This window comes from Hippoglossus hippoglossus, chromosome 21, assembly GCF_009819705.1.
Source record: "Hippoglossus hippoglossus isolate fHipHip1 chromosome 21, fHipHip1.pri, whole genome shotgun sequence".
NCBI lineage: Eukaryota > Metazoa > Chordata > Actinopteri > Pleuronectiformes > Pleuronectidae > Hippoglossus > Hippoglossus hippoglossus.
Genome location: NC_047171.1, coordinates 10,319,380 through 10,344,871, shown reverse-complemented (window position 1 = coordinate 10,344,871; position 25,492 = coordinate 10,319,380). Strand labels below are relative to the sequence as shown.

Below are 25,492 nucleotides of genomic sequence, written 5' to 3'. Positions count from 1 at the left end.
AAAAGATCAATGGACGCTCAATATAAAGTGTAGAATGAGGAAAACAAAGCAATTAATTGTTCCGTCACAGCTCCTAGCCCTTGCTGTGAATTACAAGCAAAACTGTGTGTGTCTGTGTGTGTGTGCATTCCCCACCACCAACACTGGTCTGCAGGTACAGTATGTGCGCTTTTAAGAGGTCTTCCACTGGCCATCTCCCAAGATGAAATTCAATGGGATGAGTCAGGGATGCACCTAATTGCTATTGATTGCAATGTGCTGCATAAAATTGCTTCCCTTTTCTTGTCCACGGTGGGAGGTGGGAGAAGGCAATTAGCAGCGTGGACAAGATAGAAGCCCGGACTGACTCGTAATGAAATGGAATGGAGGAATGAACCTGTGAGTAATGCCCTTGAACTGGCTGAGCATTACAAAAACCACATTAAACCCTGGTGTTTTCTCTCTGAGAACTGTGGGCCAGGAAAAACATTGTACCGTTTTACTTATTCAGAAATGTTCTGTTCATGGTAACGATGAACTTAAGGGTTTTTTTGTGTCCCAGGTCAGCTGTAAAGTTTGCACATGGCTGAAGAGATTTGCTCAGCAGTATCCTCTTAAGTATCAAATGAATTTCACCTTGCATCCCGGTCATACATTTAGGTGACAGTAACTGCGGTGCTTTTCAAAGTGAAGAAATTAGCCTTTTGTAATTGTGTGCATTGATCATAGACTGTATATAAAGATGGATGACGCAAAAATCTCCTGCACACTTTGAGCCAGAGTCTGTGCAGTAGTGATCGCGGTGTGGAGCCGCAGTATCCAGGTCCCGCCTATACACACACTCGACCAATCACGAGTCAGTCTTAGCTCTCAATCATGACGTTTTTATAGCATCAAATTATAAATTGAAACCAAACTTGCTGAGATTTAAGCATGTGAACATACACCAGTGAGATAAGAACTACTTAAATTGACAGAAACCGTCTTTGAGAAACATTTATATGATGTGTACTTCGACTTACTTTCACTTTTAGGCGGTATAATTACCTATACTGCAGCCAGCCACCAGGTGGCGATCAAGACACTTTGGCTTCACTCTTTTGTGAGCAGTCATGCTAATCTTTCTATACAGTCCATGGTTTGGATCTAGAAGCATCAGCATAATCCACAGTGAGGACAAACAATGAAGAAAAAAAACAAAAAAAACAACACTCTCTTTTTCCGAATCACAACTTCTTTTTAGGTCTATTTAACAAAATAGTTTTTGTCTCCATGAATAATACACATTTCATATATCTTATGTTTTTTTGTTTTTTTTTACTCCACCTCAGATTTCAGAATACACATTATACGTTTGAAGATATTTACATATGAACAACATGGGGAGCACCAGGGGTTGTTGACCGTTTCAAATTTGGACCTTTTGTCTCTTGTACAGTTCAGGGTGAACCTGTGTGAGCGTGTATTCATATACAATCAAAGATGCTTTTGATTTACAAACATAAATTTCAAATCTGTAATAGAAACTATATTGTAAGACATATGAGTTCCACACGAACAGACCCTTGGTGCCCCCACAATTTAATACAATTGATTGTAGAATAACAGTGTTTCTCTCTTCCTATTCCAGATAGAACTCTGTGTTGTTCAGGCACACTTTTATGTAACAGTTTTGTTGCTGAAAAAACATAACAGGAGGGGGGGGGAAACCACAATCTTTCATTAGTCTCCAGCTACAGTAAGTCGGTGTCTCGTGGAAAGAGTGAATGGTTCATCTTGACAAAATGCCCATGTACAAGCCTGCGGTGGAAATGATGCAAGGACACGTGGGGTCATTTGAAAAGACACTCGCAGACAAACAAATACTCAAGTTTCTTGGCAGAAAGTGAACAAAGACAGAGTTTACTGCTCATTTGTCCTTGAAACAGTGCAGCTTCACATATTTGCAAGGAGAAATGGACGATGTGTTTTTAAAAAAAAAATACAGCTTCCTCTTTCTGGCGACAGACAATAGGCCTCTACTGTATGTTAATCTACATCCACACTGATCCTCTTTAGTTCTCAATGAGAGAAGTAAAAGTATTTTTCCTATGGCCTCACTTTTTTCTCTCCTACCTTCACATCTAGTTGATAAAAGCTGCTTGTAAAATTGAGCTGAGCAGCCATAGCTGTTACAGTGTCGCACTTTAGCTGTATCAGATCAAGTTTACAGTACAATGTCACAGGGATCAAGTTGCCCGTGTACCCGGATTTGTGATTTTTTTGCTGTTTCTCAATTGACTTTTATCTCAACAATGTGTCTTTTTAAAGCCATCGGTGAACTGGAATCTGTATTTTTTTTTAGCTGCGACTGAACATTCCTCGTCCTTTATACTCTGCTGGCTGTTACTGGAATGTCAAAGGGTCAAATAAAGAGTAGTTTTGGTGAAGATGTAGCTGTAAACCATCACGGAGGATTCAAACAAAGCAGCGTTTAAAGAAGTCTGTCCGTGCAGCATGAAGCCAAAGGCCATGCTTCGGGAATGTCTATCAGCAGAAGCAGCGGTAAGACAGCGATGGTGGCAGAGATGCCTCAACCTTGTCAACTGACTAACTCATTTCAGTCGTCCACTCAGTTAAGTAATTCCAATACTTTTTTGGGGGGGGGATTCATGTAACGGCTGAATAATTCTGTGGCATTTCAAGTAATTAAGATAAATGAGGCACCTTTTATTCATCCTAAAATGTCTGGAGCTTTGGGGCCGTGATTGATAAACCATACATGTCAGTTTTGTTTTATGCGTCTGCAGACCTCAAGCAGATAGATGAGGCCTGTCTTTGCCCACTGAAAGACACTAAATCACTGTAGCTTAATGATGACAATGACTCCGGCTCCACTGTTGCACCTAAGACTGGACTCCACCCACATCCTTTCACTTCTAATTCCTCCACCACCCATGTGCTGCAGTTAAAACACCACGCAGCTGACTTCGCAGGCTTTGAGATTCTTCCCAAAATTAGTTTTTACTGCCTTTTAAGGTAATATAGCTCTTTGCTCGTCAGCCCTTTATCCCTGTGTTCATTTCTGTCTCATTACACAGCGCAGGGAGCTGCTATTAAGCAGCCCATCCATCAGCGCCCAGAAATGGGGTCTAAAAGGTTAACAGGAAGGGATTTTCTGGAAATGGAATAAACCCTTGTGATGAATGGAACGAGCTTTCTGGATTTCACCTTTGAATTAATGACTAGTATTTATCATCTCAAAAACAAAAATGTTTTGGCCGCTGGTTGGGTGCTTTTTCTTTCTGACTGGACCCCTTGAGGGCCACTGTGGTCTGGGGGAAAATATCAAAACAATATATTAACTAAGCCCCGGCCACAGTGGATTAGCTTTTCTATTCTGTATCGGGGCGTAACTACAAATTTATTAGGTAATCTATAGCAGTGGGTTAATGTAACCGATTTGTTTCTTAACAAGCCTTGTAGGTTTAAGTGCCTCACTGGGTGCAGAGCAACACACTGTGTCTGTTAGACCGTGGATGAATTGGGTGCTTGTGTACGCTCACACGGTCTATGTGCATGTGAACGCTCCTTAAAAGCATTTAGACAAATGCAGATTCCCTCCTTTTGTCTGCCGGTTTCGCGTCGAGTGCTACCCAGCATGCAGGCTGCGGCAGCGCCAAAGCACCCAGCTGGATGATTTATCGCAGAATACTCCGTGATTAAGGGAAATTAAAGCAGGCTGCTCTCGGCTCGCTAATTGCTTTGATAACAAGTTCAAGTAGTTAGTTAGTGGGGATATTTTGGAGGATATGGACCTCTGAGAGAAAACAATAACGACAATTAAGCCGGAAGGGGCTGCCCAAAGTTGTTTTTCCATACTTGCTGGTTACTATCTTTTCTGTTCTTCAGCTGATTTTTCAATATCAATGTACCCTGCCTGTGCTGCAACAATAGAGACAGGACTCAAAACGGTGGTGCGATGATCGATAAAGTCACTGTGTTGGGGGCTTTACAAGTGGTTTATAAAAGTGAGAGTAGCATCGTCCAAGTCTTAAAGGTGACTTTCCCGCCATAGGGATAAAACATCATGGAGACAAACGTGTTTGTGTGATGTGCATTTTGTAAACAAGCTCTTAGAGTGAAATTGTGAAACTCAAAAACACACCTTTGCAGTGCTTTCAAACCTCGTGTGAACCCTCCAAAAAACAAGCGCTGTTAAGTGTGCTTACGGTTTGTTTTTTCCTGCTGTTGCAATTTGACAACACCTGCGTGACAGACAGACAAGCAGATGACATACACACTGGAATCAACATTGAGCAATTCAACATTGCCATCAGTTAGGAAAGAGTCCCGGGAGCGTAGAAACGTTTTGTGTGTGTTGTGAGAGCAGCAAGTCAAGCGAGTCAACTTCTTGAAAATATATAGGACGATTAAAACTGGAGGGTGGAAGCGGCCACGAGACAAGTTCCGTCTTTTTTCTCGGTGGCTAGATTTGTTATTCGTGAAGCTTTGTGAGTGCGTCTCCTCGATACTATGCTGTCTCAGGTAACATAGGAATTGTGCTCCTGCCCTGTCAATCATACAAAATGGTGCAGTAGTAGGCAGGGCCTTGCCTGAGCTTTTCCACCATCCCCGGCGGAGTCTCTCTATGACAACGACTGGCCGTTGAGGCACTCCCGCCGCCAGCACTGTGCAGGCTTCCACCAGTCTCCGTTGTGGCAGCGACAGATGGTGCAGTCGTCCACCTTTACCTCAATTCCGGCTGGGATGATCGTGGTTCCAGCAAAGCAATTTGCACCTGCCGCATGGGAGGGAGAGAGAGAGAGAGACAGAAAAGAGGGAATGAGAAAGACAAGAAATGGATGTGACTCTCCTGAGAGCTTCTCTTTTCGGAGGGGTGGTGGAGTGATGCAGAGAGCTGCGGGGAGTTTGGGGAGTCAGAGCAGACGTACAGATCTTTTCACGGGCATGCACCGATGGGCTTGTTTTTGCAACACTAAAGCGCTTTTGTTAGTCTCCCCTTCTCCCTCGACATAGAGCGCTTTGCATCCTAATGCACCACGAGCAGAGAAGCCTGCCAGGCGCTGGCTTGGCAGTACAGAGAGGCTGGAGTACAGAGAGAGGGAGGGAGAGAGGGAGGGAGGGAGGGAGGGAGAGAAAGCTGCTTTGAGAGGCAGCAGGGAGGATGGTGTTAATCACTTCAGTCTGTATGAAAGGGCCACAGAACTCCTTAGCCATTCCTTCCAGTTCCTTTCTCCCCACTCACTGTACTGGCTTCCAAAACAATAAAAACAGATGAAATATGACATCTGATTTACCCCTCACAATACTCCACCTTCCTGTTGATCAGATGTCTTAAATTCTGAAATGTGTTTCATTGTGTAGCACTGGCACACCTCATACCCGCGTGTTTGGTAAATCTCAGCAGATCGAGAGACGCATTTGCCTGCATGGGTACATTTAAGGATCTGTACTCGAGGAAGCCCAACAAATGCTGTTACCTTTGAGAGGGACTTGTGTATCTTGTTCCTCTGCTTCCTTAGGCACAAGAGCCAAGAGGTGCCAGGAATTCGCCCCAGTTTTAATCATTTAAATGAAGCAATCAGCGGCTCAATTGGTGTGACGGTGACTTTGGATTGCTCTCAGTAGTCTGCTCCCGCAATCCCTGCCAGATTCAAGACTCCTCTACGAGTACTCATAAAAAACTCATATGTCTCATAACTCTTGAAGACACAGTAGCTTTCACGGCTAATATTCATCGACATCTTAGTGGCCCAGTGAATTTGATTTAGTGGGAGCTAACTTAATGCTAGCAATGTAAATGTGAGGCAGCGTGGTTAGTCGACCTGAGGAGCCCAGAATGCAGTTGGGGACACGGGGACTCAACCTCTCCAATTGGACACTATGCCTGTCTTTTTGATTGAAGACATTTTTACATGTCACAGTTGGTGAGGCAAGGGTGCAGTTAATAAAATGAATGTGATGATGACTGAATTCCATTTAGCTGTTTCAGTTTCAGGTATATTGTATATGCTGGTTCACTGACACTAAACTAAAATGCCACCATTACCATTTCCTTTCCTTGCTAAGCCATCAAAAATGTTCCGCTGTGAAACTGGCCTGTTAATGTTTTGGCAACTGAAAAAACACAGAACTAATGCTGCTTTCAGACATGTACTGAACTCTGGACAATTTTTTGGCGGGGCTGTATGTTAAAGCGCAAATGAGTTGCTTTGCCCATTCTTAGGAGTTTTTCCTGAGAATGTCCTTCTGAGCCCTGTGAGACTGCAGCAAGAAAATTCCCAGCGAGCAAATGGGCGTGTTGATGATGTTTCTAACACACAAAGGACGCAAAACTGAAATTAAGCATAAATTTCAATGATACTGAAGATGTCACCTTGGAGAGACGATGAGATTCGAGAGCTTTTGGTGATAACAGCCTAATGCCGGTGATGTGTTGTAAACAAAGACGTGTGATTTTTACTGTTATACATTATGTCCTGCCTTTTGAATGCTCAACCCAAATACTGAGGAAATTTACTTGTTGTTGTGAATGTGTCTGACCCAGACAATGTCCTGCTGCGTTCTTCTTTAGTGAACGGCAAATGCTGGAGAATCTCCGGATCAAATTATCTGGACCTTTTCTTAGAGTTCATGTCTGAAAACGGCTTAAGGTTCGGTGAACATTATGGTTATTTACTGAGTAAGCACACCAAGTCAAAGTATGAGATGGGGCCGACCTTCTTTTACAATATATAACCACAATAACTACTTTTATTCAACCTAATCAAGTGTTTCAATAGCCTAAATATTGGCTAAAAGGTTTGGCAATAACTCCCAATATTGCCAGAATGAAAAGAAGGTGCAGGAGGCGGTAATGATCAATGTGATACTGGCAAAACAAGCTGCTGGCTATCTAGCATCTCCATCCTTTGCCTCGGCCTGGATTAGCCCCATGCTTTTTTCTGACCTGATAAAAAAACCTTTTGATCCGAGCTTAGAGGAGACATTGAGAGCGATCTGAACTCTCATTGATCTGCCTTTGAACAGCTGGCACAGGTTACAGGACACACTCTGCAGAGGTTGATGAGGGTACACTGTGACTGCTGCTGCTGCTACCAAGTGTGATTGTTTGTTGCCAAGATAGATTCCGAGCCACAAGGACAACACTTTCAGCTCCCTGTCACCACTCAGGGGAAACGCGGTGACCTGTCCGAGCAAAGTGATCAATTCACGGCCAATAGAAGTTATTGAAGACGGGGGGGGACTGTTTGTCCTGTGTCGAAACTGCCTCAGCACATACTCCCCCCTAACGACAGATGGATGAGTGAATGCGTATCGGGGCAAATTAAAGTCTATTTGGCGCAAATACAATTGCTGCCTGAAGGTAAGAAAATCTTTTCACCTGCCAAAAACCTGCAATTACCCAAACCTACAGCTCGTCCACAGAATATGTCAATTTGAAAATGTTACCAGGCTGTAACTATATTGTACTTTCACTCGATGACAGGTCTGTCACAATAATCACGGTGACAGCACTCAGAGGTGGCAGATCTATAAATGGTTCTGTCCTGTGGAGACACCGCCCGTTTCCAGAGCGCTAGTTTTTATCCTTTACATCATGAGAACTGGATGATTACATGTATCCCCTGATGCATTTACAGTATTTAAGTCGCGGCGTCGGTTAGAGCTGAATCAGTTGGATTCATTGAACGTGAAGCTCGGAGATAAAGCAATCCTATTCACTCCACTGTGCTGCCTTCTGCTCTCTGTGACTGTTCTCAGGGAGAAACTCCAAGAAGCAGACCGACTAAGCTCCATGCGTATGTTGGTAAGCTCTGACAAAGAAGGAAGCCACTCGGCTGATTCGCAATTTAAATCAGATTTCTACCAGGTTACATTTATTTTAAAAGGGTTTTTTTTTTTAGATGATGAAATGATCTTGAATGAATGACTGGTCTTTGCACCCATTTTTAATCAACATACACATTTTAACAAATCATAAAATCCTAATGTTAGAAACATTCCCCTCTAACATTTCAGTCCTTGGGAAATTCAGATTTTTGTTTTGACATGTAAACAACCCACAGGCGTCTTGTTTAACCATCTCAGAATGAGTGGGTTCAGTCGGACCTTTCACCTGCGCTGGAATGGTGCAGATGCAGTGTGGAGATACTACAGCTGCCCTTCCCACTCAATAGAGTTTGTCTGCAGATGCAAAGAGAAGCATCGCGCGTGTGACACCCAGTGACCCGGCAGACATACACTCATTTATACAGAGCGTGCTTCTTTGCCTCTGGAATTAGAACGTCAAACACAACTTTATCAAATCCGAATCTCGAAAACGCACATTTGGGTTTTTTGGAAAAATGCTTCTCCACCATAAGGTGTAACAAGAAAACACTTAACTAGAAATACCATTGATAATTTCGTGAACTAATCAGTATCTCTCGACAATTACATTTTTTTTTTTTTTAAATAAAACAAAATGTGTCCAGGCTTGTAGTGGTTCACATGTCAAGAAAAAAATTAATCCCATCAATGTGTTGACCAGAGCTCTGAGAATTCTCACCAGATTCCTCACTGAATATCAGAGATAAACTCTGGATTTTACTCACTATATTTATTCTTTTTAACTGACTGGACTACTCTTCATCTTGCTGGACCTGAGTCTGACAATTTAAGCTGTAGCAATCAGTGCTTTGCAAACTTCTCCCAGTAGAATGTTGCCCACTCAAAAAAGTTACATTGAGCAAGAACAGGAATTTGGGGTGAGGAGTGGGAGTGAAAGCAGCACCATTCTCCCTATTCCAAGTCAGTGTATCATCGTAAAGCTGCTATTTTAAGTTTTAAAATAACTTTGAATTTGTCCAATATTTGGTTTATGACCCACATCAGCCTCAGGTGTTCTTTGTGCTCAGTAGGAATTGATAAACATTGGACTTAAATCCAATCGGGCAGAATTGCTGGCATGGCTGGAGAAAATGGTGAAAATTAAAAACTGAATGAAAAGATACCTAGTCAATAGTGTGTGGTGGAAAACTCCTGCTAACTGTGGTTATCGGCCTTTCTTGTTATCCTTCCCTGGTGGGAAGTCGTATTCAGTGCACAAAGCATATTGGCATTTTCAAAGTGCTAGTTTCACATGATTATTGGAGCCCGATGCTTGCAGCAGGTGAAGTAAAAGACAAATGTCTCACTGTCTCCCACTGATTGCATATCTAACCAGAGCCCATAAGTAAATGTCTTCCTTTCGCAGTCGTCCCCCCCCCTGTCCCCCTGGCCCAAAAAAAAATTTGACCTAAAGAGCATTCCTTCATCGTCCTCTCCACAAAGGCCTCAGCCATCCACCCCCATAGAGACTTATCTGGCTGCCAGAGCCTGACCGGGCGCCCTTAGGGAGCCTAGAGACGGCAGGCCTGCCCTGAAATGCCAAGGGTGTCACTGTGTCCTGTCAGCCTGGATTAGCTCTCTCCTAGCAGCTTATGCAGCAGCCTTGTTAGGGTGGGTGTTTGTGTTTGCGTGTGTGTATTGAAATAAAGAAAGCAAGGGGGATGAAAAGGAAATGAGAGGAAGTGTGAAAAAAAATAAACCTCAAGTAGGTTGTGGTGAAACGCCTCAAATTTCCTAAATTTCTAAATTCCTCTCTTCAACCGTTGCCAAAATAAATAGAAACAGATTTCACCCATTTTTCTTTTTGTTGCCTTCTTTGAAAAGGGGGATACTCGTTCAGTTAACAGTTTCTCCATTTTTAATGTGGCACAGCATTATTATGAGAAGACTGAAGGCAGTAAAAAGGGGATTTAATCACAAATCTACATCTTGGTACATGTATATTAGGTTCTCATTAAGTTCAAGAAAACTATTTTTAGTTCTTCTCAGGTCTTTAATTATCTGAAATTTAGGTGTGAGTGTAAAAAAAGACAAAATGTGAGTCTGTATTTTCCTCACAGCTGCATTTGGCTGTTGATCATCCCGGCCAGGATCGCATTGCAGACTAACGGTTACTGTACTTTCCTCATAAAGCTCCATGTGTCCCTTAGGATCGGTGCTGGCAAAGGGACGTCTCCCCCTCCGCCTTGTAAATAGCCAATGAACCATTGGAATCCCATAATTCTAGTTTAGTGATTGGCTGTGTGTGACAAGGGCACCAGGGCACTGGGAGATAAAAGGCCCTCTGAGGACCCATTAGTCCCTCCTACCATGCCTTTAATCAATGGGCTAATGTTTGCTCTGCTTACTGTGTCATTTATAATTAAAACTAGTACTGCTCATTAGTGTACAACGGGCCCAAGGTAATAATTTTAATTCATAAAACATCAATTACATCCTCATCCTCTAAAGGCGCGGCCATCAAATGGCGATAGCCCAGATAAACTCGCCATCATCGGTTTAATGAAAGTTTAATGACTTCTGAGGAATGTGCGTTGAATTCCAGAGGAGGTGAAGAGTGTTTACCGTTTTTACAGATGGGGCAGCATTGCTCCGGCTCGTACACGGGGTTGACGCACTCTGGGACGGCGCAGTCCGACACCACGCAGTGCACCTCGTTATTTGGTTCGCAGCGGCACCATTCGCAGGGTGACGGCTGTGGGCAGAGGGGGCAAGAAAAACAGCGGTGCCAGGTTAGACGGTTCAGAGTGAAATGCTCCACAGGACTTAGCCTACTAGTGGACAGTTGCAGAAACTGCCTGCTAATATATGCATAATATATTTGCTGACTTTTTTCAAATTAAGAATACTTCTATTATTTGGACCTCCCACTGTTTTAACAAGCAAAGAAACAAGTTAATGAATTATTCACACAGCCAACAAACAGAGCCTGTAGCTGACTTTGAATAAAATGACTAGGAATAACTATTAGGGAGTCTAGAAAGTGGTCTTCGTGATATTTAGTATTTTGCTGTGTTCTGCTGCGTTCTGCCTCAGGCGTTGGTTCAGAGGCTTATCCTACCACCTCTGCAACATGTAAATCAGTGCAATGCAGCTCTCCTCGCTGCTGCTGCTGCCTCTTTTCTTTACTCTATCGTCACAAACTCTTCTGACCGGAAAATGAACCCAAATGCAATTACACGGAGTGGAAAAATACAAACCGTTTCCACGTCTCGAAAGGTCACCTGCTCATCATAATAGATTTTCTTTCTGCTCATCACAGTTAACAGTCTTTTTTGGGGGCCTCTCTATGCGGAGTCCAGTCTATCAGCGACCCGGTTCCAAACTAACCTCAGAGGGTTCAAATATTCCATCATCAAATATTGATTTTATTTTTTATTTTATTTTATTTTATAAGATAGGTCAATTTATGTGAAGCACACCAACTGCAACCAACACATTTCAGCTGAGTCATAATAAATATAATGAGTCGACCATTTGAAAGGTTGCAAAAGTCAATATTCAATGCATATCATTATCATATTTATATTCTATACTTTATTTTATGTTTTGTGAGCAAGTCAGTGACTTGACTAATGTGCAGTACAGTAAAGGTTACATTTTTATTTATATTTTTAGAAGCATAGTTTGGCATTTTGTGAAATACAGTGAGAAGATTAACTCCCCGTGTGTGTAGCTGTTGCTTTTACACTTGTAAACTGTTTTGAGTGAAATAAAAAGGGCTTTAAATGTGCTGTTGGGCAGATTTTGTTCCTTGTGGATGGAGCTGTCTGTTTCCTCATGCATCATCCAGTCTTTACGCTAAGCTAAGCTAACCAGCTGCAGGCTACAGCTACAAATACACCATACACATTTGAAAGCTGTTTTAAAAGCAAGAAAGCAAGTAATCCTTCCCCCCCCCCCCCCAAAATGAAGAGCTATTCCTCTAATCGCTAGTTATTGCACTTTGATTGAGTGATTCTGTTTTCCTCATTATGCCATCAACTGTCCCAAATGCACATCTGAACAAGTTTGCCATATTTTTCCATTCACGAGTGACAAGCTGAGTTAAAGTTAAAAACAACAACAACCCAGTTACTGCTCATGATCCGGTTGTTTGTAGAGATTAGTGAAAGAACTATGGTGACACCGGATGCTTTAATGTGACTATTCAACCAGTTTGGGCAGGAATTCATCAAGTGGCACAAAAAGGGAAAGTCGGAATTTAAATATTAGAATTTATATTAGAATTTATGGCAGTCTGGATGCACTGCAACCATATTAATGGGTAAACATGAGTGCATGACCTATTTTGTGATTGTGACTACACTTCCTGCAGCATGAGATCTCCAAAAGCTCCTGTGAGAACCAGGTCAGGGAAAACGATTCCATTTTCTTTCCTTGTGCTAGAAATGTTTAGAACATTAACTGTTTGATAGATGTCGTTAATCTGATATGCCAGACAACTGTCCAGTGGCATACAAACAAAGGATTTTTTAGAAAGGTCAACAAGAAGTTATCAGCGTATTTTGTTAAAGAGCAGACCCCTTACAAGGAAATGAATCCGTGCAGGAAGAGCGGCCGCGTCTGGGACTTGTTTCTGCTCTGATATATAAAAAGCTATGTTGTGTGCCTCCCCGCTTTTAAAGATTCACACTCTCAGTGATGTTAATGAAGATAGATTCCCTCTGCTTTTTCACCGTCTGCTGCATATTTTTCCGAGTTTTCTGAAGTAAAAACCCATCTCAAGGCTTTTCCTCCCCCGTTCCACGATGCACTTAAAGGCTTTTAAGAAACACCCATATAGATGACATCTGAGCCTCCATAAATGAACCCTCCTCACATTAGAAATTCCTGTCAGAAGTTCCTCTCATATCTTACCCCACTCAAATAGGTGACACCAGGCTGCTGACGTAAACTAGAGGAATATGTATCAAACGCCCCTGCAATTCTCCACCCTCCTGTCAATTTGAGGGGCTCATTCAGAACTGTAGCGATTAAACATAAAGTTTAGGTCTCATACATATGGAAGATGGACTATGTTTTATTAAACGTACAGGGTTAGAGGGCTGGCTAGGTGGGACTCTGTCAGTGGTGGAGCATAAGGGGCTCTGTCTGACACGATTGGACTAGTCTTATCCCTTTTATGATTGTCCAAGTATTTCTTGAAGAGATATTTGTCTTGGTCCCAGGACCAGTGATAACCTGCCGAGAAAACTCAGCTTTACATATGTTAAGTGAAAATGAGGGACCCTAACCTTTGGAAACAAACTGCATGGTATAAATGTCACCTCAGACACAAACAGCAGCAGAAACTCAGTTAATTTATAAAGGTTATCAATATTTTTCATGAGGGAATTGATGCCCTGTCCACCACACGGATATTTAGCCAAATGACCGTTCCCTTCCTAAGTGCAGATATAAAATGCAGTTTCTTTGTATCCATGTGTACGTGTAAACTGGAGTGTTTGGGAAACAATGACATCAAAGCTTTCTGTGTGCCTGCACCTTCTTGCATTGTGTGAGGAGCATGCGCCAGAACACTGGAGGCTATATCCCGGTTTCTCTACGTTTGTTTTTTTCACTGCTACGTCTAATTACAAGTTTGCAGCTAAATTTAGCATCACTGCAACACATTACCAGCATTCAAAGGCGTCTGCCTCGCTCAATTTTATTTGGACTGCAGGGTTCTTCTCTGGTATTTGACGGATTGTTGATGTATAGACTATATCGCCACCTACTGGCCAGACATGCTTGTTTGAGCGCTTGCAGTTGTGTTTCTCTTCTTGCCTGGATGAAGATCTTTTGTAAAACCAAGGTTGTGTGGAGATTTATTTATTTATTTATTTTAATGAAGAGAAAAATATCTGTAAATAAAATATCCGCAGTGTAGACAGGGCCTCAAGCAACAGTGTTGTATGCAGTAATGAGATGCACACGCTTATATGGAGGCTCCAACTCAATCAGTGTATTTACATGCAAACCAGCGAGATAAATGCGGAAATCCCCAAATCTGTGTTTGGCCTCGTAAACATGATATCCAAACCTGGATAAACGCCTCTTTCTGACGGAAAATCCGAGCTGGAGCTCTGCAACAGTAACTTCGATACCAGGACAGCTCATCCACTCTCACGATCACAGTGCAGCGAAAAAACATCCTCAACTCATCTTATTTAGTTGTTTTTCAGTGAAACACGAAAATATGATGATGAGCTAAATTGAAAGGGAAAATCTAGCACGGACGTCTGAATGCAGAGGAGGAATTGCCTGGCTCGTCCTTTATTGCTGCTGATAAGATAAAGAAACTGAAACCTGAATGCGGTAGAGTCCTGGCAGACAGAAACCTAAAAAAAATGGACTCGTTCTTAGATGTTGAAAGAGCTCAGTGTGTAGAGAAACGAGAGAGGCTGGATGTGGAGGAGTTTGACGGACCTGCACTGACGCAGACAGTCAGAACTCTGCATAATCTTAAGGTACAAATAAGTGTTTCTCTGTGTTTATGTTAAATCCACAGTATAATCAGGACACAACTTAAAACCAGGGAAATCTCCCCGGTAGCATCATTCCAACAATTATAACCAAGTCAAAAAAGCGAGAAACATGCATCCAGTGTTTCCTGAAAGCTGCTTTTTCTTGGAATAAAAGCAACAGGCCAACAACTTGTTTCTGTTCTTTACCACCGAGCCCGTAGTCACCAGTAGATGTTAGTGGCAGCAGGACAATTAGTTAAGTGGATGGTAAAGATCCAGCTAACACCAAGTCTGAATCATATTTGATCGACTGCCAAAAGTGCAGCGGGGAAATTAGTCTAACACATAAAAATGGGGACAATTAGACACAGTTAGTTTGGCACAGACACCGTTTCGCTTCTCCCCCATAAGGCATATTACTATCTTTATAAGATAGAGAGGGAGATGATTAAAAATTATACAGGCGTCTTTAAAGTGCAACATTGGTGAGGCATGACGTCGGCTAAACCTTCCACTTGTTTTTCTTAGCTTGGTCTCAAATAGACTCTGCTGGTGAATAAATTGGATTTAAACTCCACATAAGAGTTTTTACACGTTTGGTTTGAGTCGATTGCAGTTGATACTTAAAGCAAACATGAGGGAGAAACGACAAAAACACAACCTCCGTTTTTTGTTGTTTCTGTCTCACATTTATTTTTCATTATTGCAGGATTGACAAGAAACGGCGGCAGCTGGTTTCTCGACAAGCTGAATGCAATATTGAGAGAGATCCGGCTGTGTTTCTTGATCCCACTGCTACCACTTCATCCAGGTGGCTTCTACATACGAGGGGACTGGCTACGAGAGAACAGTGGCGTTTATTCACATCACACGCTGGCCTTTAAAAGTAGAGCACATCCAAATCTGAGGTGGCATTTCTCTGTAGGTTAATCTGCCACCGCGCCCGGTGAAGCAGGTAGAAGCTCGCCGCTGCACACGCCTCCTACAGAAGTATGCTAAAAATGTGAAAAAGAAAAGTACTCCGTGTTCTTATGCGAAATAGCCGCAACGTGTTCGGCGGCGGCGCCCGGTTCTTTCAGCGCGTCCCTTTGTGTGAGTTCTGCTGTGAAGAGGATCAGTCCAGACTCAAAAGAAAATGGAGCAGCAGCATTGAATTTGGACGTGCCGCCAGATGTTTTGGTGAAGGAAAAATCTCCTGTTGCCCCCCCCTCCCCTCCCATCTTATCGGCGTGGCTTTCACAGTGAACCGGCTGTCGTGCCTTTCATTCCCACCCTGAGACTAATGGGAGACGGGGCAGGGAAGCAATGAATAGTCAAATAACCTTCAGCTGGGGCAAATGGTAATGTGAAAAATACTGGGGGGCTGGACAACAGGGTCACAGGAAACGCACCCATGCGGATAATAGGAGTGACGGGAATGGATTGACAGTCAAGCTGCATGCTGCTGTTCAAGTCAAGACAGTATTTTAACGGCGGGCAGGGAATTCAGAGAGAGAGGGGGTGAGACTGAGAGGATCTGGATACTGAAAACACTGATGATGTTTATACAGGGGAATTGTAAGTTCACATTGTCTGCACGTTGTTTCTTATAATTAGGACGCCGGACACTTTTGCTTAACTGAAAAGAAGAAATTGATTTCTAGCAATCATTGCTGTCATACTGTACATGTCAGCGCTGAAGTGCAGAGGCACTAATTACTGCTGTGTGCGATGTGGAGGCTGTGTGTGCACGTGCATGCTGCTTTAAATCGATTACTGTGATTGTCTGCACGTGGGCTTCCATCACACATTCCTATAACTAAGGTACGCTAAGTGTGCTAAGGTGCTGAGGTACGTAAGCTCTGCAAAGACTTCTCTTGTATTGAGCTGACAATTAAAAATTACTAAAAACAGAAAATACAAAAAAACTGCATTTTCTCTCATTTGTATATTACAAATGCTTTGAGGTAAAAGGCAAAAAAAAAAAATCTCTGAATATCCCTCCTCCTTTAACTGCACTGCATTTGGATAGATTAGTACCAGGGATTTAAAGGAATGATACATAGGAATAAAGTATTAAGGCCACCTGTTTTAGCAGTGACTTGCAAATTATTCATTTAACATTAGTTACTTCCAAACTGGGAAAGAGAATCTGATGGCTGAAATCTGTATGTACCTTTAACCCCCTTCCCCACACCCCCCACTCTCAACTCTGTATCCCTTCCCGAGGGGGGATCGCAGGAAGCACGGACGGGATTGTTCACATTTGAGTTCACATCCCAGCCCTCGCCTGACGATCTGGGATCTGAACTCACCCTATAGCTCCTGGTTCTTGATTGCAGCTGCGCTGAGGCCAGAGGCACACCGGCTGCCGTGCTGGGTGGGATGGTGCCTTCCTCATCTGATGGGGAACCCTGTCGGTGAAACACCTACTAAGGTTGAGTGGCATGACTCTCTGACAGGGCAACAAAACAAAATGATAGAAAATACACCCGCTGGCAGTGAAGCCGCACCTGCAAAATCTACATTAGACACTGTGGATGAATTGGTCCTGCACAGGTTAGATCCAACAAATGATGAGCTGACATTGCACTGCAGTCAGCTGCTTTACATTTAAGGCCCATTACCACTTGAATGAGGGTGACGTCTACTCTGCTGACATTGGACTTCGTGAGTGACCTATTGCATGATGGGATTTTCAGCAAAATTAATTAAATGCTACATCAATTCACCCTTTTGACTTGGAGCCCCCCCCCCCCCCCCCCCCCCCCCACCTGCCAGCATCCCAGACGCTCTCCCCTCACCGCATCTCTTTTGTTATCTTCATTCAAGATGCTGTGTCTCTGCGCTTCTTCTCCATCAGATGCTACTGAAGCTAAATGCAAACGTGCGCACAAAGCGCCTTGATTACAGCCAATGAAATGCCAATGAGGCCCACACCAAAGGTTAACCTGTCGGCTTCTCTAAACAGGGGTCTGTATCACAGCCTTTGATTTCCTTGGAAGACTGCGGGGTTCCAAGGCTTTCATGTCCTCGCCGAAGAGGCTCAACCTCCACACTGGATATGGACGAAGTCATTACTACTCGTGCGGCCTTAGATGGCGGAGGGTGATCATCCTGCACCAAAGATTCCCTCTGTCCTTATTTCTGCTAAGGTGCTGAAGTACGTAAGCTCTGCACAGACTTCTCTTGTATTGAGCTGACAATTAAAAATTACTAAAAACAGAAAATACAAAAAAACTGCATTTTCTCTCATTTGTATATTACAAATGCTTTGAGGTAAAAGGCAAAAAAAAAAATCTCTGAATATCCATGGCATCCAAGGCAGGGGTGAAAACCTCTGTCCTTATTTCACCATGATAATCAGTACGAGCAAATGAATCTTTCTTTTTTCCCCCTTAAGTAAGAAGAAATGTCCTTCCCTCTCCAGGGCCTGTTAGGTTAGCATGAGGCTGAGGTGCACTATTGATGGACTTGATCTTGCACTAGCTGCATGGTGTATGCACACACAGCAGAACTTACACATCTCAATGCAGGACTGAGTTTGATGCTGTTTAACATGTAACTGCACCAATCAGGACAGATTCATTGTGTAGGTGTTAAATACGCTGATCCCACGTAACACAAACAGTACTTCACATTCATGCTAATGTACCAAATAAATAATGTCAGGCTGCAGCTAACAATTCTTTTTCGTAATCTATTTTTTGAATAAATAAAATTAGTATTCATGCAAATCAAAGAAAGCAGCTATATCTGACTGTTTGGAACCAGTTCTGCCTGATTAATGTCAAATGATTAATTGCATATATAAACTGTTGGTTCACTTTTGTGTTAATTGACTAACCAGTTAATTAAGTAATTGGTTCAGCACGGGTATAATTGCCTCTAGAGGCTTAATCATTGTTAACGTTAAAAAAAACTAAATGGTGCAACTCTCCATCTAACTGAATGTATGGAGGCACTCTATGGTTCTTTTGTTTTTCAAACTGAATTCTCATTTCCACAGATAAACTGTAGCAGACTGGTTAATAATGATCTTTGCCTGCATGTTATTTGGCTTAACTCCCTGTGCAGCCCCCTGCCTGCTTCACTTTACCCCAGTGACCTGACGTGCTAACATTCACAGGTGTGACATGTTTGAGCATCTCCCGACAGAAGGCCTCGCCGTGAACACTCATTATTCAAACAGAACAAACGTACTATTAAATTACATGAAATTCTGACATTCGCTGTTTCCTCACACTGACGACTAACTTAATCACGCTGTGGTGCACTTGGGATGTTTCAACCCAAAATGAAATGTATTCATGCCAGTCAGAACTGCAGTGAGAGCTTCAGGTTGTTGTGTTTATGAGTGTGTGATGACAGTTTGTCTGGATTACAGTCAGATAAGGATGTAGTTTGTTTAATAAGTTTGTAAACAGGCAGCATCTCCCTTCAGCGGAGGCAGCCCAGGTTCATGATCCCCTTCCTTTATAATTTTAAATATTCATAATGATCAACTCAAAAGCTGCACTAATCCATATTTTTGGGGAATAATGGTTCAAGTCACTTATTATAGCCTTGTAGCTCCATAGAGTATTGTAGCATCTTTCAGACAATTCTTTTGATTTTACAATTAGCTACAAGAAGCTACATGTTTGAGCCAGTTGACTTACTGTCTGTCAAATGGCTCCCTGTCATTGAACCTCATCAGCAGCAGCGTATAGAGAAAACTATTTTAAAACCAAGTGTACACTGCCTGTAAAGTTAGTGAATAGCTGGGGATCATAGTAGAGCATTTCAGGTTGGTGGAGACCAAACACGGAGCCAAAAGGAGAGTGAATATTGGACTTCACCCTCATAAACAGCTAAAAACAAGACTCCAAACGAGTGCTAATGTTGCTCTGATTGCTGGATGTCTAAAGAGGGAACTGTTTGCTAACGCATTTGCCATAATGACTTTGTAAGGTGACAATATGTCAGTGTTGAGTTTACAGCTTGTTCCACTTGCAGTGCTTTCAGTCAGAATATAAAATTCCAATGTTTTAATAGCTCAGACGAAGAGTTACTGAAAAAGAAATAATGTGCTCACAGGCTCATTGTTTGGTGTTTTGAACAATGTTAAAACAATTAACAGTTAATTGCTACTTAATTGAATATGTTGGTTTTATGGGAATGTTTTGCAAAATTTGATGAGACAATTCTAGGCAGAATAAAAAAAATAGCTGTGGGCATTTGCGAATGATGGCTTTTCAGAATAACGTTGTGTATCGGTTTAATTTGTTTCTTAATTAGTTTTATCCAGTGTTGGGCAGTAACCAGTGATGTGCAATGAATCAGCTACTGACCTTGCTGTTATTCTTGGGGAATCTTTTGAAAGGTTAGATTCACATGTACTTTTTGTTCCATCTCTACTTAAAAACAGCGACCAACAGTTGCTGCTTCCCTCATTGTCATCTGAGCGGCTATTTGGTTAGAACAACAACGAAGCACACTGCTGTTCACTGACATATAAACATAAATATAATTGGAAGAACCCGTCGCTCACAAAGCTGCCACTGGTATTTGTTTTCAATTTTTTACACCACAACACTGGTGGATAAAAACACTGGTGTTTGTCTCTAAAGATTGTCTCCCCACAGTGATCTGTTTCTGAATGCATCTGAGGTAATAGTCCCTGCTGTCTGTTGTTTTGTATGAGCAACAGGGTTGTGTTGTTTTCACCTTATAACAACTTGTGGCTGGTGGCTTGTTTCTCTCAGCAAACACCGGACTCACTTGATGTTCAGGTGTCTAATATCTGACCTTATGTCATAACAAGTAATTGTAAGATCCAGAGCATAGATACATTCAGTCGTGTATCTTAAACTAAAATGATATAATATAATTAAGTTTGCCATTGTATTTTTATGCATTTGGGTAACACAGCTACAAAACTACTCCTAACCAGTTACTGATGCGCTTGCACAGATGCGAACACTGTAAACCGCAGAGCTATACCGTTGTTTAGACCGCATCATGTCATTTTATATTTCAATCTCTTACAGCCCCAATCCACTCGTGGGGAATTTGAATGAGGTTCCCTCACGGGCAGCAGCAGTTTAAACACAGACTGTAGTTATCATGCTTGTAGTGTCATTTTTAATCAGGCAGTAGTGTCAGGCTCCGTAACAGCCGCCGAGACACTGGTCTGATGTGTAGGAACAGTGCAGGAGACACGGGGGGGGGGGGGGGGGGGGGGGGGGGGGGGGGGGGGGGACCGGATCTGCAGCAATGATTCAGTGTCCACACCTTAGGTCCAGTGTGTAAGATTTAGGTGAAAGGGATCTATTGGCAGAAATTGAATACAAAATAATCCTAGAGATGTTTTCACTGGTGTGTGTCATCCAAATTGTACGAATTGTTGTTTTCTTTACCCTAGAATGGACCTTTTATATTTAAATACTTTATATTTACATCAAGAGTGGGTCCTCTCTACGGAGGCTGCCATGTTTTTTAACGTAGCCCAAATGGAACAAACTAAACACCTTTTGAGTTTTTATGACAACTGAAGGCTACCACAGGTTCTCTGTCATGTTTGGAAGGGGAGGGAGACGTGAGGGGTATTCAGCTGCAACATGCAGCTGCACCACTAGATGTCACTGAATCTTACACACTGAACCTTTAAAGCATTTAAACACTGTTGTATTTTGGTTTGGTTCAGTTGTGCTTGGGGAATGATCGGTTGATGGTGTTGAGAGTTGAGGGGGGTGTTTACTCTGGGACGCAGCCATCTTTTTACGGCCTTGGCTAATAAACACATTTTCATGATGTTTTTGCTGTAGAATGCCAAGAACCAATATGAACTCACACCAACATCCTCTCCACTGCTGGTCAATGCTACTGCAGAGCTCTTTGCAATTGTTGAACTGCACTTCACAAACAGGAGGGAAGGCAGTGAATGTGTTTGATTGACTTCAATATGTTAACCTTTAAGACATATTGGGATGCACATATTCATCTGCGTCACTGGACAGGACTCATATTCAACATGATTGAATATGAACAGACAAACTAAGATGGCTGCTGCCGTGGCATCCAGACTTTAATCAGACTGATTCATTGTTTGTGACTGACTGAATCCACCTGGCAAAATTAAACCAGCTCATTAGCGTCAGATAAACTGCAAATGCGAGTTCAAATGATCTGAACAATTTTATCACCACTGCATCATAAAACATTATAAATGCTCCTGTGAGACAGTTCATATTGGAAACGTTGATGGCACAAATGCAGTTTACCATGACTTGTGTTTTTCTAAGTTCAAACTCAACCAGTTGCTTTAAAGGGATAATTCACCCCAAAATGAAAATGAACACATTATCTACTCACCACTATGCCAATGGAGGGGTGGACGAAGTGTTTGAGTCATTTACACAATGTTTTTAGCCTAAATGTCCTCGGATATCCTCGTCTGGAGTCTCGTTTGCATGTGGATATTAAGGCTAAAGCCATAGTGTAAATGAGGTCGTTTTGAGTCAAATTTGAATGTCGGGCCTTACGCACACTTGGATGACACCACAGGAGCAGTATGGAGGCATGTTAGGTTTTTTTCTGTATGTTTTTTTACGTTTGAAGAAGTGCTCACCATTTACTTCAATTGTATTGGATTTGGCTGTAACACTGTTTACCCCTGAAACTCTAAAAGTGTTATATAGACTCAAACACTTCACCCACCCCTCCAGCGGCATAGTGGTGAGTAGATAATGAGTGGATTTTCATTTTTGGGTGAACTATCCCTTTAATGGACAAACGTAGATTATTAAACAAATCATAGATCAAGTCAGAATTTACCTTGAATTCCTCCAGGATCTTGTACGTTTTCCCCCGGTACTCGCAAAAGTTTTTAACCTCCTTGCACTCGGGGCAGCAGCCATTGTGCTCCACTTTGGTGCACTTGGGGTGCAGTTTGGGGCACTCGGGCTGGTCGCACACGGGGCCGTCCTCCGTGCACACGCACGGACAGTTCGAGTGTCCCGGGTAGAAGCGCTCCGCGAGTTTGTAGACGAAGCCACTGTCGTCCACGCATCCTTTCCCCCGGTAATCGTCGAAGACCATGTTGTCGCCGTTGGTCCGCTCCACCTCGTCCGCGGTGTAATCCTCGGGGTTCCCCACCGAGGCCGGAGACGCGGCTCCCAGGGCCAGCAGGAGGACGAGGGCGGACGGGAGGAGAGGGCCCATCCTTCGCCGCTGCATCGGTATCCACATTCAGCTAAGACGGTGTGGATGTCATCCCTAAGCTCCGGGTATCCTCTCCGTGTCCGTCCTGCGACCCGTCATCGTCATCAGCATCATCACCGGAGGAAACGTGCTGCAGTGGGAAAGAATGAGAGGAGATGTGATGGACGGTGGTTCTGCTGCTCACTAACTATTACACCTCACCTTCCCAGTACTTTCCCCTCTTTGCTTTTGCCCATATGTTATTTACTGCTTCCTATACTGCTGCAGGCAAGGAGACAAATGGGAATGCAGCTCGTTCAACAGGCTCATGTCTATACTCTTGAAAGAAAATTAATCATTTTTAACACAACAAACACGAGTGAGTAAGTGTGTGTGTGTGTGTGTGTTTGGGTGCTCCGAATGATCACCTTCCTGCAAAGTCTCAGCAATAGCAACACATGCAAATGTTAAATCATCCATTATCTGATGGTTGGGGGGGTGGAGTGCATATTAATATTCACAGTGTTCTTCCCCACATGCATTCAAACCAAATCAGCTTTGCACAATTTCAAACTCAGAGACAACAGGTCGCTTTAAGTCCGCATCAGATTCCGTCCATGGCAGCAATTATAAAAACAACCACTGCTTTAACAGTAACCTGCGTTTTACTAAATCAGCCACGTTGCATGCAAATGGCTCGAATCTCTGTTAAATGCGCAATGATTTCACCCAAAATGCGTTACCCCCTTTTGAAACAAAAATCCAGTCAGTTAAATAGTCCTGCACGGGGATAAATACGTCCACATATTTGGTCTCTAAGTGCTGCATTCGTGTATTGACACATCAGCTGAAATACCTGTGACGGGTGTAAATCAAGCGACAGGACAAACTCACCGCGTTGAAATTGCTTGATATCCACTCAGTGCGAAGCCTCACAGCCCTGCACACACAGGGCTACGGAGCAGATTACAGACAGACGTCGGGCTTTTTGGAAAACTTCACTTTATCCACAGGGTAAATTCACCACGGGCTCCACAAGAAGATAGAAAAAAAGGCTGCTATAATCCTCCCCCCCTCCTTCGGTCGTGGTGGTGGGTTTTTAAAAGCAATTAAACACCAGCTCTTTGGAGATACGGTTCCCCCCTCTGCTGCGCAAAGAAAACGGTATCCGTGTAAAAGTGGCTCTGCTTCATGATTATCCTCATCGGACTCACCTTTTTTTTTTTTTTTTGGAGACAATCTCACAGTTCACGTCCAGAGGCAGAAACACACATGGTGAAAAAAAAAGAAAAGCTGCAAGGGGAAAATAAAATCCTCCAGCGTTCCCTGAGAAATCCGGAGTCAATTCAGTATTTCCCCCAACGACTGCAGGTGAATGTTAGTCAGTGTTGGTGCGCATAGCGCGTGTAGCCAATACATCCAGCGGTTGCATGAGAAGGAAGAGCCTAGAAACGAATAACAATCCCGACGGGTAGAAGTTGAGGAAAATGTTAAACCATCGCAGGCACCGGAGACGAGGAGGGGGGAGGTTCGGTCGGAATCGTCGTCAGCAGGGCGAGACTGAGGAGGGAGCGCTCTGACTTTCAGCACCTTGGAGAGCGACTGTCTCCTGCGTCCTGCGCTGAGCTCAGCAGCGCGCCCCTCCTCCTCCTCCTCCTCCTTCTCCTCCTCCTCCTCCATCCTCCTCCTCCTCCTCCTCCCCTCACTCACTCACAGACAAAACAATGCTCACATCCCACCACCCGAGGACAACTATGCCCACTGCATTTCTGCAACTGCTCCTGCGAGAGTTAAAGGCCAAAAGCACAATAAAAGTCGAGGAATGGAGGAGCAGCTAGAAAAGTGGAGAGGTAGGTTTAGGTCAGGTCTGTCAGATGTGTGTGCTGTGGTGAGTGCCCTTTCCCCCCCCTGTAAACTGGTGCGTGCATGTCCGTGCAATCGTCCCTCCGTGCACGTGTGTCTGCGTGCGTGCCTGCCAGGGTGTCTTCACATGACCTGCAGCAGGATTCCATTGAGTCACCCATTAATTGCAGCACAGTTTACAAGAAAGCCCATTTGTATTCTGCAGAGCAACGCAAACGCGGCGGGGTCTGACTCGCTCCTCTCAGTCCCCACAACACAACAGGAAAATGCAGCTTGGCTTTGCAGAGCGGCATCATGCTTTGTTTTACAGATGGTAGCCCGCAGGGGCCACTGCCTGACTATGTGTTCAGTGTGAGCACAGATGAATGAGTGGGAGTCAAAAGACCTTTCACTTAATTAGCTATTCTCATGAGGGATCATACACATCTTATCAACTGCAACCTTATGGCCTGTCTTGTTCATATATAACTATGCGTTCATGGCCTTGATATGTGGAATGATTATAACCTGCTTCTTTTTTCTTTTTTTTTTACAAGAGCTCCTCCACTGGAAACACCTGTCAGCCCCCAGGGTATCTCACCTCCATATTAGAAAGGATTTGTCTTCTGCACAGCTGCTGCTTGCTTGACCCATCATGGAAGGTCAAATCCAACCAAGAAATATGCATGTGTATTTACTCCAGCACGTTCTATGCCTGACTGAGAACTAACATTAAGATGCTTCATGTGGCTAAATCTGATTACAGAGTCCAGGAGTGTTTCAAAGGAACTATGGGGACCGCAGGTAAAAGGAACCTGCATGGGTGAGACTACTTTGTACCAAGTTGAACCATTAGGAACCAAGGTACTGAGAATTTGGCAGAAAGCTAGAGGCATCCTACATAGCAAAATGGTTTTGGCCCAGATTTGGCCTACATCCTACACATCCCACATTTGGACCACATAACCCGTGGAATGATGGCACTTGGGCAGTCTGCTCCTGTTTGCTCCATCTGGGCCACGAGTAAACCAATACTGCATGTGAAAGGTGGCCTGAATTAGTTTTATGCAACTTGGACCATATTCACCATTTACCACCTGGGCCACTATAGGGTCACATTCATATTACTCCTTCCCTAGAGCAGAGCTTGTTTGTTTTGGGATCTTTGGGCCACATTTGTCATT

General features: G+C 43.3%; 1 protein-coding gene across 1 annotated transcript; it reads right to left on the bottom strand.

Moving 5' to 3' along the window:
• Window positions 1-1,214: 1,214 nt before the first annotated feature.
• Window positions 1,215-24,299, bottom strand: vwc2l (von Willebrand factor C domain containing 2 like). The gene is made up of 4 exons (XM_034574694.1): window positions 23,361-24,299; window positions 22,101-22,617; window positions 10,420-10,549; window positions 1,215-4,759 (listed from the first exon to the last, which is right to left on the bottom strand). Exons 2-4 carry the CDS (start codon window positions 22,512-22,514, stop codon window positions 4,608-4,610), a joined length of 696 nt encoding a protein of 231 aa, XP_034430585.1. The 5' UTR covers window positions 22,515-22,617; window positions 23,361-24,299; the 3' UTR covers window positions 1,215-4,607.
• Window positions 24,300-25,492: the final 1,193 nt, after the last annotated feature.